Source organism: Hetaerina americana, unplaced genomic scaffold (assembly GCF_022747635.1).
Source record: "Hetaerina americana unplaced genomic scaffold, ioHetAmer1.1.p SCAF_1, whole genome shotgun sequence".
Classification (NCBI taxonomy): Eukaryota; Metazoa; Arthropoda; class Insecta; order Odonata; family Calopterygidae; genus Hetaerina; species Hetaerina americana.
This window is the reverse complement of record NW_027286069.1, coordinates 38,760,343-38,774,445: the sequence shown is the minus strand read 5'-3', so window position 1 is coordinate 38,774,445 and position 14,103 is coordinate 38,760,343. Positions and strand designations below refer to the sequence as shown.

At 36.4% G+C, this 14,103-nt stretch overlaps 2 protein-coding genes across 2 annotated transcripts; one reads left to right on the top strand and one right to left on the bottom strand.

Moving 5' to 3' along the window:
* Positions 1 to 2,490: 2,490 nt before the first annotated feature.
* LOC139690872 (protein lethal(2)essential for life-like) lies at positions 2,491 to 3,995 on the top strand. Its single transcript, XM_071588495.1, has 3 exons — positions 2,491 to 2,624; positions 2,731 to 3,165; positions 3,417 to 3,995. The coding sequence occupies exons 2-3, from the start codon at positions 2,731 to 2,733 to the stop codon at positions 3,537 to 3,539; spliced, it is 558 nt and encodes a 185-aa protein (XP_071444596.1). The 5' UTR covers positions 2,491 to 2,624; the 3' UTR covers positions 3,540 to 3,995.
* Positions 3,996 to 8,158: 4,163 nt separating this feature from the next.
* LOC139690860 (protein lethal(2)essential for life-like) lies at positions 8,159 to 10,037 on the bottom strand. The gene is made up of 3 exons (XM_071588469.1): positions 9,932 to 10,037; positions 8,942 to 9,406; positions 8,159 to 8,544 (listed from the first exon to the last, which is right to left on the bottom strand). The coding sequence occupies exons 2-3, from the start codon at positions 9,401 to 9,403 to the stop codon at positions 8,410 to 8,412; spliced, it is 597 nt and encodes a 198-aa protein (XP_071444570.1). The 5' UTR covers positions 9,404 to 9,406; positions 9,932 to 10,037; the 3' UTR covers positions 8,159 to 8,409.
* Between the last annotated feature and the right edge of the window lie 4,066 nt (positions 10,038 to 14,103).

Below are 14,103 nucleotides of genomic sequence, written 5' to 3'. Positions count from 1 at the left end.
AGCTATATATAAGGCAAATTCATTTAGTTTGCATATAGAAATAAATAAATACCAATGATACTCGACTAAAATGCCAGCATTGGGCCGGAGAATTCCTGTATTCTACCTCATTAATACTTTAATTTTTTTCACACCCCTGAAAAATTGATGAACAATATATTTCATGATTATAAACATGTACTACCCTCAAACAGAAGTATACATATAGAGGTGGGGGGGATTGGGTTGGTGTGGTTAATTGCACCAGTTTCATACCCTTCAGTTTTGGCATGATTCACAGTGGTATCAAATTTCATCTTGTGCTCTGAGCAGATTTTCAAGCAGAGTATGTATACTCTGCTTGAAAAGCTGCTCTGAGCACTAGAGGAAAGCACTCTGCTCACATATAATACTAAAAATCCAATCATTCAGTACTCTTAAGTTCAGATAACTAGCATGATGGGGTAGCATCCCCTATGCTTAAAGGCATATTCTGGAAGCAGGTGGTATTAAGTGATGCGACACAAGTTTTACAAAATTAGTGATATTAAATACTACTGATGTAAGTGGCAGTGGCAGTCACAAACATAATCATACATCCTTCCAGTCACAAGATTCGCCCGAAGATCGCTGGAGAAAAATTGTTAGTATCCTATATTATGTTAGAAGGATCACCATGGTATGCCATTAAAATAGGGATGAATACATCTCAAAAGAAAAAGAATACTTCCCAAGCAGATGCGAAGATTCACATCTTCACCACTCGAACGAAAAAATGATATAGCATTGTCCTGGAAATTCTAAACAAACGTTCACATATCTCAGCCGAATCCGCAAATTAATGCGTTTACTGATTTTGAAGTAATGAAAAAATCTGATCATCACGGGGATAATATGCATATGCTGATGAATAACATGCAAGAAACAATTGGAAAATATTGTCCACAAAATTAGCAATGAAATAGTCTAGTGGAACATGGTAAGAAATGTCAAACAACCACGTTGAAAACCAGCACAGAAAAAGTCGTACAGTAAACTACTATAGCCTAACAAATAATTCAGGGCGTAAATAACGTGAGCGTTCTCAATGCACGATCTCTCATGAGTGAAACACATGCGGGGAATATGTGGACACGCTAACAAAAAATAAGGATTTATTAAAAGAGTAATAGGTAAATGTGATGAAAAGGTCAAATAGAAATGTTATCTGCCCTTGGTTAGGCCTCCTTTAGAATATGCTGCTAGTATATGGGATCCTCACGAAGTGGGATTAATTGCCGCATTGGGCCACATACATCGTAGAGGAGCTGGACTGGTAAAACGTTGTAATGATACACTTAGTAGCGTAGCCAAAATATAACAGCAGCTAGGGTGGGAATCACTCACGGCGCGAAGGTTAAATAACAGATGGAAAGTCTAGCATAACTTGGAAGGAAGTCTCTTCAGCAGTGATGTTGAAAATGTATTATTACCCCCATCGTACTACGGTAGGACAGATCATGCCAATAAAATTGGAGCTAACAAGTGACGGAAAAGATTAATTTAAGATGTCATTTTATCCACGAACGATCAAGGATAATAATACCATTGTCCGACGGCGGTAGTGTCATTTTCAGGTTAAAAATTAGTCTGGCGTGTATTAACCCCCTGCCACATATTCTAGCAGTGGCTTGCAGGGTACATATAGAAACAAAATAAATTAAACAATGACCGAGTGCCATCAACAATTTAAGAACTAAACAAAACAATTAAGATTTAATGAGAAATGCAACACTGTTAATAACACTCAATGAAAGTATCATTCAGACGGTCGCTGGAGGCATATTGAGCGACAACCCCTGGGATGAAATAAGAATTTGAAAATTATCAAGTAATTGAAACTGCCAGAAACAGCTGTCTCGGAAAACGACATTAATTACCGAAGGAGAAACGGAAGGTAAAATTAAGTGGCACGTAACGGTTTTAATTATTTGTCTGGATGGTAGTTTGTCTTAGTTGGCAAGGGTAATTAACTCACGTTTGGTTAGGGACCAGAAAGTTTCTTAACTTACTGTTCACAAAATTTGCGTCTTCCTTACGACAAACACTGGAGACACACAAATTCAAACTTGTAATTATTTCATGCTGTAAAACACTGAACCATGACAATACATTTGATAGCAAAACTGCAGTTCAAATGTCTATGAGTGGTAAAACATTTTAAATATGTTAACTTCAACTAGTTAAATAATTAAGTAAATGGTCACTACGAAGTAGTGAATATCACATAAATCATAAACGGTGAAAATGTATTTTCATTGAGTACAAAACTAGTCAGTCGCGATATCAATATGAGGGAGACAATTAGAACTCAGTACACCGTCGAAATTTCGAGAATACTTCGCTGCATTCTACATACTCCTTTAAGCTTCCAACGCCCTGCTCGGCACGACGCTGCCGGCGAAGCCCGAACAGCCGAGATCGAACAAGAACCGCGAGAAAGGCCGAGGACGACGGAGATTCTTCTAGATTCTGTGACGTCACTGACGGCTGCCTTTATAAACCCGACCTACCCTATTCCCGTCGATTTGCTAGCGAGCGGCGGAGTGTGCCGGGTAATTTGAGTACAGGGAAGCTAGCTGTGTCTGGGTGGCTGTCGTGCAAAGGTGCGTCTGTCTCGAGTGTTTATTAGTTATTAGAAGTATGCGCGCTAAGTGAATGCTGTTGCAGTCAGTTAACAGTAGTTGATAATTTTGATGTTATTGATTTCAGATGTCCATGCTACCATTCATTTTGAGCAATACCTGGGATGAGATGGAAAGGCCTCTGCGGTTATTCGATCAAGATTTTGGGCTGGGGATGAGGGTCAACGATTTGTATCAGCCAGTCCCTAATTTAGTGAAGTTGGGATATTATCGCCCTTGGCGTCACGTTGCAGGGCAGCAGAGTGGCATTTCAAGTGTTCAGGCCGACAAAGATGGATTTCACGTAATGCTGGACGTGCAACAGTTTAGTCCGAATGAAATATCTGTGAAAACTGTAGAAAATTGTGTCATTGTGGAAGGAAAGCATGAGGAGAAACCAGACGAGCATGGATTTGTATCTCGCCATTTTATTCGGCGCTATGTACTTCCTAATGGAATCCGCCCGGAAACAGTAACCTCATCTCTGTCTTCAGATGGCGTACTTTCCATTGCTGCTCCTAAGGTAATTTAAGTTTTAAATAGTAACAGGTTACTCGCTCTTCATCTTGTGCATTCAAAGTTACTGGCATATTAGAACTGTTTTGATTTGATTACTTATTAACTGCATATATTCGCTTGCATACGTACTATTTTTTAACTATGTTGTAGTGGTCACTTGAACTTCTTTTAAGCTCTGCACCTGTCTGAATAATTTTTGTATGCATATCTATCGGTGGGTTATGCCCTTTCGATTTTCTTATCTTCCTTATACAGGCATTGCCCATGCCCGCTGCGAATGAAAGAATGGTTCCAATAACACAGACCGGATCCCCTGCAGTGAAACAAGGAGAGTCTTCAAGCAGCCCCCTTGGAGAGGGTGAAGCCCGCAAAGAGTAATTTCAGAGAAGGTGGATTCTATTCGAAGTTTTCATTATTTCGGGAGGGTCGTTATATCGTATTATGTTGATATCATTGTATTTGTGAATCTTTGCATATTGAAAGACTGATTTAAGTTTAAAAGCTTTTTTACTCAAAAGTAATGTAATAATTGGGTTGAATGTTGTGGGCTACTATAGTGAAGTAACCTAGTAGGTAGGTACTATATCAATTTAGACTTTCTTCACTATTGGTAGCTATTGTATTAATACATCGTATTAGATCTTCTCATTCAAGAGTTTGTCTTGTCAACCCAAGTCTTTTGAAGTTGACTTAGATGTGCGCATCTAATGTATTTTGTAATTTATTCCATTTATCGTAACTTCGAGGACACTTCGCATTTACAGTTGTGATTTGGTGCCCACATTGTTCAATTTTCACTGTATTTTTTTCATCCAATAAATATCATAAATTGAACCTTGAAATTTCATTTATGAATATATACTACCCCTTTAATGTTTCGTTTGGTGACTACATAGCCGAGTTAAGACCCCCATTACTCTGAAAGGGAAAGCTTTTCAATCAAGTAGTTTCAATGATTGGTGTATATAAGTTCTTGTATACTGTGGCATTTTTGATGAGTACTCTCAATTAGTGTGAGTGTAGGTATTTAATGCGTTCATTTTCTTTCCTAACAACAAAGAGGTGTATAATTCAATAGATACTCGATCCCATGTAAGAAAAATGATTGAGACTTAAGTGAATTAATTGTTGATAATGCACCCATTGGTTCTTAAGCCTGTTTAAATAATTTGTCATTGCAAGTTTATTTTCACAAAATGGTAAATGCTTGCTTGAGGTGGATATGGATTACATCATATGTGATCTGAGTTAGAAAGCTTATATTTAATATAAATTGAATGCATCTGGTGAGTTAGGTTGCATATGGCATGACATGTCATTTAGAATTAGTCTTTGAGTGGGCAGCTTGAGATATATCAAACATGGACATTCAATCATAGCCATTTTGGCATGATATGCTAGGGGTATTTTTTCAGATAATGCTGCTGCTAGAATTGAATCTAATACTTGGTCTACGACCTTATAATGCAATGACTATGTAATGCAATTTTTTGAGGGAAGATATAGTCCAGGATTGTGTTTAGGAAAATTTGAATTTTTTTTTATCTATATGAAGCTAGAATAAATGTGAATGGAGCTCACAAATAATAGATGGGAATCCTTTGAGCACTGTGGTTTGAGTACAAGGGTGTAGTACAAGTTAACCTTGGCTACAGAATTGGGATAGATCATGCTCGAATCAAGTTCCAGACCTGCAGCTGGTTAATTTGTTATTTCAGTAGCTGCTGTAAGATTTTCAGGGTGCAAGAAGTCGGGGAATAAGAATAAAACTAAGATGGCATTTCATATTAAAGAAATAAGTGAAATCTTGTCCCCAAAGTGGGAAGAACTTAGTGGAGGCCCTCCGAGGATTTTCAATTTTTATGTCAGCATTGAGATAAAATAGAGAAAATACAAATTCAGCTTATTGCTGTGGATTCTAGGTTTTAATTAGTTTGTGTGTAATATTTCAGCGAGTATCATTATTTAATAAGAGTATATACTAATTTGGATGGAAAGTTAGGTAAATTCAGGCGAGACGGATGAAATTGACATTATTTTTCTATTGACAATTAATGGGGAGTTGACCTATTTTGAATTAGAGTGGTTATGTAATATGCTGTAATTAAGACTATGATAATTATTGTATACTTAGGTTGTAGATTTCAAATAGTGATCAAGGTAGCTATTAATACCTTAGTAGTGGTAGAATCTTATTTGAATTAACATTATTATATTATGACTGCTATTCAGTGGCCAACCTGAGGTCAATTAAGACCACCTTTGCTGTAATAAGTCATTGAGTTAAAAGAAAACTGCAAGACAAAGTTTTGTTTTGATTGTGAATTTGTTATCATATTAGAAGTAATGTAATGCCCAAATGTGTCAGCAGACAATATTTCTGGTGCTGAAGTGAGAAATTCATAAACAACATTAATTCTTCATTCAATTTCAAGGAGTTGTAAAGAGAAGAGTTAAGAGAGAGACTCATTCTCACTTAAAGAGCACTTTTATCAATAAACAGCTAATAATGGAATTTTGTTTGATACATTTTTGTTGATTTTTTTTTCAAAATAAATGAGTACAACATTAGTCTTGTCATTAGTGCTTGATGCACTTTAGTTTTAAACTTACCCTTGATGCAAGATATCATGTATGACTAAGGTTTTCTTTCAGAAATTTGGGCAAAGTAGTAATTTTTTTCAGAAAATCTTGTACTGAATATATCATTCAATTAGAATTAGCAACTAGAACCCTCCATTAGTAGCATAGTGTCTTGGCCCGTAAAGTTACTGAGGTATTATTTTTCATTATGAATTTATGAGGGCAACAAAGGAATAAGATATTCTGATTAAATACTATTCATATAATGTATCAAAATAATGGTCATGAACACAAAGCCAGTCCAGCATTACATAGCAGCCATGTTTAAACAAATGGGCATTTGCCTAATGCAGTCGATTGTTGTTAGTGCCCACTTGGTAGTTAGAATGTGCTTGATGGTTAAACAGAAGGTCAATGTTGAGGTTAAAAAAAAATTTGCACTACCACATAAAGACTTCTTTATGTGAAAGTGCAAAGTTTCTTTTTTCACCCTTATCATGAAGGAATTCCAGAAAGTTAAGCCTGAAACTGTTATGTTTAGAAGGTCATGTTTTTCTCATCAGCATAATATTACCCAAGGTTAATGTTATGTTGATGGGATAGGTTTTTATTTTTTAATAAAAATGGTATGGTCTCATTTCAGCCATAAAAACATTTAAAACTCTAGCAGGAGGCTAATTTGCTTATTTGGGGGCCAATAGAAAATAATGCTGCTGAAAGACAGAAATAAACATTGGTAAAAATCTATGATCATGAAAGTGCCATTGATTGAGGAAATTTTACATAGGCTCAATTTTTATATGGCATACCTGTTTTGTATTTTACCTGTTTAAAACTTTGCTGGTATATTTTGTTTTGCTAACAAATAAATTTGTAAGGTGTTGAGGCAGGGCATGATCCAAAATTAATTGGTAAACTGGTATAATGAGTGGCTCCATATTTGATGTGGTGGAATTGTTCCACAGCAATAAAAAAAAACTCACATTTGTAGTGTTCTACTGATGAACTTATTCAATGACTCTTTTTAATACATTACATAGTTTTCAAGACTAGAGAGTTGAGAATGCCTTGAAATTCCAGAGACTTGAACATTAGGCATTACATTGAAACTAGTTTCAATACATTGGATCCACATCTAACTATACCACAAAAGGCATATTTATCTATGTACAATGAGTTGAAGAAGATTTGTGAGAGAATTCAGGGCACTGTTTCATCTGAATATTTAAGCTTATTCAATTTGGATCCATTACATTTTCATATAAATTTTATTCTTATTTAATGTGACCATTTGTTAGCTGCCGGTACTGCATGGGCAGAATGCTACCTTATAATTGATGACCATGTTACATGTGAACCAGCCCTTATCAATGGGTTTCCTTATTTGTCTTCTTAGTAGGCTGTGAATTAGTGACTAATAACATAACAATTGTCATTTGTGTAATGAGTATTGCATGACTGATGTGTATAGCCACCTCCTTTCTACTTGCATTTTCAGCTAATCACGGAGTGCCATGTGTTTGTAAAAATATTGGATTAGATGCAGTATGAGTGGTGACCTAACAACCCATTTCACACATCATTACAATTGCTTGTGGAATAGTGTATAGATGCAGATTTGATAGATAAAATGAAAAGTCAGTTTTTCATCACCAATTATTTTTTGTTTCAATTGTTATATTTTGCGAAAGGCAATATATGATCTATTTTAACAATGATATTTAGGTATGTTCATTGGTTTTATTGCTTGATCTTACTTATGATGACATTGGAGTCCAGCATGAATTGTGTAGTGTGGCTACAGGAGACTTTGATTGCTGTTTCATCTATGCAGTGAGCTTTTGCCATAATGCTGTAAATTATAATGCGGAGTATTTTTGCCATTACAAGCTACTAATTTAGTTTCTATCACTCGAGATAGAGGAAGCATGGAAATTCCACATAATACTTTAATTTTCATTTAATGAAGACCAACACCAGGTGGCTTGCACCTAAGACATCCTCCTTAGTTGTAGCTTAATTTTAAATTGTAGTAAGACTTATATTCAGATTCCTGATGGATGTGCTGCCAATAGAATTTTTCAGTAAATGCTTTGTTCTATATTATATTCTGTCATTAGTTAGGTATATATGTTGAATTGTGGCTTAACATAGTTTATAGTTAAGGTCAAAGTTACAAATTGATGTAATCATTGGCACCTACATCTTTTAATTATGCAAAGAAGAACTTTTTGAAATAGTCGATATAATATGACTCGGTATGATATTGATGTTATGACATGAAAAAATAATTGTCTTGCATATGATGTTCCTTTTCTTTTTCTTTTATTAGCTTATTACCATGTTGGCCATGGTTTTGAGGATGATATGTTATAGAGGGGGAATATAGTTACTGATAATTGCTTGAGTAGGAATAAAATTAGCAAAGTTTCCAATTTATTTCTTGCACATAATAGTCAATAAATACAAAAGTAAAGTGATGAAATGGAATGAAATCTTAATCTATTTTTTAAAAACAGATAATGCAATGGGATTCATATCACCAACTTAATATCAAAGACATGTATGATTTCTTTGCATGAACCCATATGATTGATTTCACACTATAATGACATGAATATTTCCTCACCATTCCATGAGACAAGGAATGATAATTTTAAGAACATCACTCTTTTTGCTTTTCAATTTCCACCACATGTGTTTTTTCACCTTTTTCATCAGTCGAAATGGGTTTCAGGGCTGGCATGCCTGTCTGTGTGATTGGGATCATTCTCTCTTTTTCTTCTAGTGGAAGCTGATTCTGGAAAAAAACAAATGTTGTCAAGTACTTTATAATCAATTAATTCATACTTAATAATTTATTCATATTTCAGTTCTTTTAAAAACGAATCATGCATTTGTTTGTGCAATTCATAAGTTTTCAAGCAATAAAATTCATGTATTGATGGCTGTAATAATTTTCAGAGGAAGTTGTATCCTTTTAGATAGTTTACTTGAAAATACTAATAGTTGCTAGAATGAAACCTACTTAATGTTAGTCATCTACTATTATGATTTTATTTTTGTATTACATTTGGACTACTTGAAACATTTGAATGTGGTCTAAGAAAAATAATTAGTTTTAATCGTTACTCCAAAGCTTTACCACAATCACTGAAAATACAATAACAAACTAAATGTTCAAAGTTTTCATTTACCTTTTTGGGTGCTGTAATTGTAAGCACTCCATCTGATGAAAGGCTGGAAGATACCTCCTTGGCTTCAACATCACTGGGCAGGCCATAACGCCTCACAAAGTGCCTGGAAACAAATCCGTGTTCATCTTCCCGCTCTTCATGCTTCCCTTCCACAACAATTGTGTTTCCAACGGTCTTCACAGACAGTTCATTGGGAGAAAATTGCTGCACATCTAATATTACTTGAAATTGACTTTTATCCACTTGCACATTTGATGTTCCACTGGTTTGCCGTGAGAAGTGGTGCCAGGGTCGGAAATAAGAGGAGGGGCGCACAGCGGGCAAGCGAGAGCGAAGGGAGGGCACAAAAAGGTCATCATGTCGAAGGCCTAGACCAAAGTTTTGGTCAAATATGCTTCTGGCTGAAATTCCACTTGTGGTATCATCATACCAGTCCCGAAAAATGTAGGGCAGCATGGACATTTCCTAAAAAAAATGTTAGGTTTTACTTGAATAATTGGTAAAATAATATGGAAGTATATGTGAAATAACTGTGAAATCTAGCATAAAATATCGTATTATAATGAAATGGGTACTCCGGAATCGTATAAAGTTATTTCAGATTATTTCCTAAAGTATTAGAAGAAGAAAGAAATGTGTAACTTTCTAGAAAGTAACTCTGTTGTGACGTGATCATGTAGATGATTTTCAACAACATTGAAACTTCAAAAAATGGATATATTAATTCTATTCGCTAAGATGCGTCCAATATAGATAATGATGAGCGCATTTGGATGAAATTTGCTAAAACAAACTAAGGAGTGAGAAAAGAAGTAATTTACACTTCTTCCAAATTATTTCGGGATCCACGAAACATTGGCTGAATAGGGACGCGCAAAAATTGTACCTCGTGAAGTTTTGCTAATTCTGGTAAAATGACGATCGTTTCCCATACGCCATTGTTTCTGTAATAATGCAAGAAAATGCCTTCGTAACGAGGTTTCTACTTACCGAAGTTGAAAGAAATCCGAATGCGGAGAAGGAACTAGTTCTTTCGGGCTTCTGGCCGTCTCTGGCTCATATGGGATCCTGCTTCTCTTATAAATGCAGCTTGGAGAAATGCGTAGGCTTCCCAATAAGGTGAGCTTTCAAGGATGCGCGTGGAAGGGTTTCCAAGATCCCAATATTTGGGGTTGATTCATACGGTGAGCGCCGCCTCGAGTGTGTAACTGAGTGCGGACGCTAAAATTAGCGCGTGCGGCGAGATTTCTCATTCTGCGTCCCACCCCACTTTACTTCGCTGTTACCACGGCGTTCGACGCAGTTACCCAACAACGAAGACTTTCTACTCATTTGAAGAAAAGTTTATGAACATCTCTGGTTGAGCAGCAATACGCAATGTAATTATTTATATGTACTAAAAGATTTCAGGTGGTTTAGAAGGCTTTCTCATGTCAGCATGTGTAGTACGACGATTCCACGACGCAATGCATGACTCACACTGATACAGATTTCTGTTCTTCAAGATAAATGTTAGCAACATACCTCGAAAGACAATACTGCAATTCCTTCGCAAAACAACCGAAAAATGTGTCGGTCATCTCTTCCTGACACCGGAACTATTCTTGGAGAAGATGACGGGAGTGGAGGGTAAAACTGTGTGCCAAGGCTATTTTTACGCTAGATTCATTCATTAATACAATCGCGACGACTCAGCCTTGTGAGTTATATTCACCTTTAATACTACACACATGACTAAGAAATAATCATCCCGACGGATTCCAAGCGCGCATTCAACCGAAATTAGCCCCATTGTTAACTTTTTATTTTGATGTCATCATACATTACGGAGTCACAAATCACGCGTATTTCCCTTTTATTCGAGCTATTCAAAATGAAGTTCTTTTCTAGTTTGATGTTTGATTGAAAATATCAGAAGAGATGGTGCAAACGCTAGGACTACAACAGAAAAAAATTCATTGTTTTTTGCAGCAATTTTTCACATGATTTTGGGAAAAGAATTTAATTTCCAATTGCCCCCATCGGTGGTAGTGAAAAATGCTCAAAAAAGTTAGGACAACTTCATTACGTGAAGGAAGACAAATTTTTCAAATGCAGGATCTATAAAAATACAGGTTATGCAGTGACTCCCCCGGAGAGTGCTCATGGAGTAAATATTGTCAGTATTTAATTGGTAGTAGATTACACCAACAACGTGTTGAATTGATAATGCAATCTTCGATTTATGCATAGACCGTATCTTCTGACTCCACCAAGGGTTTGGATATTGCAGTCAGTACCCAGGTTTTACAGAGCTCTTGGAGAGGTGACTCCCGGGACCGTGTACAGCTACTGGATGAGTGCTCGCTGGATTAGTGCAAATCATACACGTAATATCCATGATCTAGCATAGAGCACATTCTTTCCAGCATTTTTGGATGTGGATTTATGCGGTGGATCGTTCACGGGCTACCATCGAGGGCGAAGGTTTAATCACAACGCAGATTTTTCAAGGTTATACGTATTTTCCTTTTGTTGTATTCACCATTAGGAATCCATTTTTGACCCACTTCGCAGCATTCGATCGACTTAAACCATCGGATAAGTAATAGAGCATTCCCGGTGGCAATAAAACATTCTATCAACTTTTGTGTCGATTCCCTCCGCCGCGCTCCAACCCCTCCTAGGATTTTCGTTTCCAATAACCCAAGAAATGTTGAGTATCTATTGAAAGCTAAATACCAGAAATTATACTTTAAATTTGAATTGACAACCCCCTTTTTATCCACGTTCTCCGATTTTCCCGGTATCAGAAAGTCAATATGGATATCTAACTCTGGGGCAAAGGTTAAAATCAATAAAATTCACACTTGCACCTATTATTAGGTCTGAGTATGACACATTTGGTCTGTCGTAAGTTGGTACGAGTGCTTGAGTGAGTTTAATCAAATGGTTTCGAAGTGCAAAATTAAAAAAAAACGCTTTTCTCTAAAAATGCAATTAAATATGGCAAATCAATTTTCCTTTAACAGAAAAATTATACGCGTGTCTTAAAATAAAATTGTGTAAGATTTTCACTTGTTTCGTCGATGTACAACATCATCTCTTATAGGTTTTAATTGGTTAATATTAATTAACTCTGAAACTCTAATAAAAATTAAACTCTGAAATTGTTGCATTGAAATGCACATTAGCGGATGACTCCGTTAAAAGTTACTGTTGCGGCATCTCCCGCAGTTTCTTTGGAATTTGTCAAAGGGAAAACACCATACGTGTTTAAAGTTGGCTTTAACCTCGTGGACAGTGGCGCCTCGCGCACGACTACGAATACATGTGACATTGTATGTACGGTATTTCGTCATAACATCTAGTTCCTTTAAAAGCCCCAAAATTTCAGAGTTTAAGAGGACACCTCGGTAGCTTAAGTGGCTAAAGCACTCGACCGGATATTGAGGGATCTGGGTTCGAGTCCCAGTCAAGGCGAATGATTTTTACGCTCTGAAATTGTTGTATTAAAAATGTGTTTTTGATTTTTTGTGGATTTTTATACGCGCGAAAAAATGTGTCTCGTATCAAATATATATGTACATATCCTGTGCGGCATACGTGTTTGCAATGTATCGAAATAGTTACATTGAGTTTCTTTCTTGCTTTAAATCAAAAATACTGTCAAAAATATCTACAGATGGATATATTTTCCCGGATTGATAACTGCATCCTGATAAGTCCTTGGAAGTCGTGTGGGCGGGGAATCCAGCGTGCAATGCTCGGTCCGTTAGACATGTGTTTCGTCGTCTGAGTCTACTAGTTTGATGTGTTTACGTATGTAGGTTGCGCGTCTCTTCCCTTCTTCACCTTCTGCGGATATCTATCAGAGTTGAACGAATTCAATACAGTATTTTCCACGTCGAGCCAATATTTGTAAAGCAAAAAAGCTAGCATTTTTTCTAAGATATCTTTTAAGGATTTTACTTTGCGAATTTTCCATTAGAGGTGGATAGAACCGACTTACGGCCAAAAACAATCAAGTATGGACGGATAAAACTCCCACCCTCTTATGCCTACTCTCCCTTCCATTTAGATTAAAATGCATATGAGTCTATCGTAAATTAGTCTAATGAATTGTGTAAATTTCAGTCAACCTCAGGGTCACGATACTTGAGCGAACAGATTCTTTAGACTGAATATCCTGATCTTCTTTCCTGACCATGGAACCAATTTTAGTAAGTTACGCAAATGTTCTCATCATTCGCGCACTTTCTGTCATTGTCACCAACTAGAGGGCTGCTTATTACGAAAAACAGCGATGGTTTTGTCGCTTACAGAGACAATAGATGAATAAATATACCCTTTTTATTTCAAATCAATATGGATTAACTAGATAAATGTTTTTTCGAGGGTGATGTGAGCGGTACTAAAAATGGCTTGGCAGGGGATTGATATGCTTCAAAATAAAATTCCAAGATGGAAGCTTTTATGAGCGTCGAGATGAAGCGTGGTTGCTCTGTGTATGCACAGTCGTGCTTCTCGTGCATCTTCTTACGTGGAGATGGAGGGAGGTTGGACTCCAGTAAGATACATAATTAGGCATCGCGTTTTTGTGACGACTCGGCGAAATGGTTGAATGAGTGAGATCATACCTCTCTAATTCTGTAACCAGACATCAGGAAACATTCACGTTTCCGACTTATTTTGTGAATTAGAGGTTTCGTGTAAAGAGAAGAGAAAGGAGAAAAGAGAAGAGGTTTACGGAGGAGAGGAGGGAACATGAGCCTAACGGGTAAAGATAAGAAAATACGATTGCAGTGGGCACATAAGTGGGCGTTGTACACTTACAGGTATTCGAAACTCAGGGATAAAAATAATAGAAATCAAAATGATTTTACTTTTGGCAGTTTAATTCCTGGGAAGAAACTCTTCAGCATCAGAAAGAAAAGCATTACGCACATTCCTTGGACCTTATTTTCAAAATTACAATAGATAGTTTTTTTTTACTATTTGGCGGGAATGACTATCTATTGTTTTCTTACATCATCATCCTGAGCTGGAGAATCCAACTTCATGGCGTACAGAAACTTGGGGGAAATATTATTTAACATTATTACGACGTCAGTTGACTATAAGTTGAGTATTAATTGTTGCCAAGATTTAATTGGTTAATTTAGGAAAATGACAAGGAAACC

What these genes read in the sequence shown, in the direction of transcription:
- LOC139690872 (XM_071588495.1), top strand. Translation starts at nt 2,731, where the DNA reads ATGTCCATGCTACCATTCATTTTGAGCAATACCTGGGATGAGATGGAA. An exon ending in TTTCCATTGCTGCTCCTAAG is followed by an intron (nt 3,166 to 3,416) that starts GTAATTTAAGTT and finishes TTCCTTATACAG; the next exon opens with GCATTGCCCATGCCCGCTGC.
- LOC139690860 (XM_071588469.1), bottom strand. Translation starts at nt 9,403, where the DNA reads ATGTCCATGCTGCCCTACATTTTTCGGGACTGGTATGATGATACCACA. An exon ending in CAATTACAGCACCCAAAAAG is followed by an intron (nt 8,545 to 8,941) that starts GTAAATGAAAAC and finishes GTTTTTTTCCAG; the next exon opens with AATCAGCTTCCACTAGAAGA.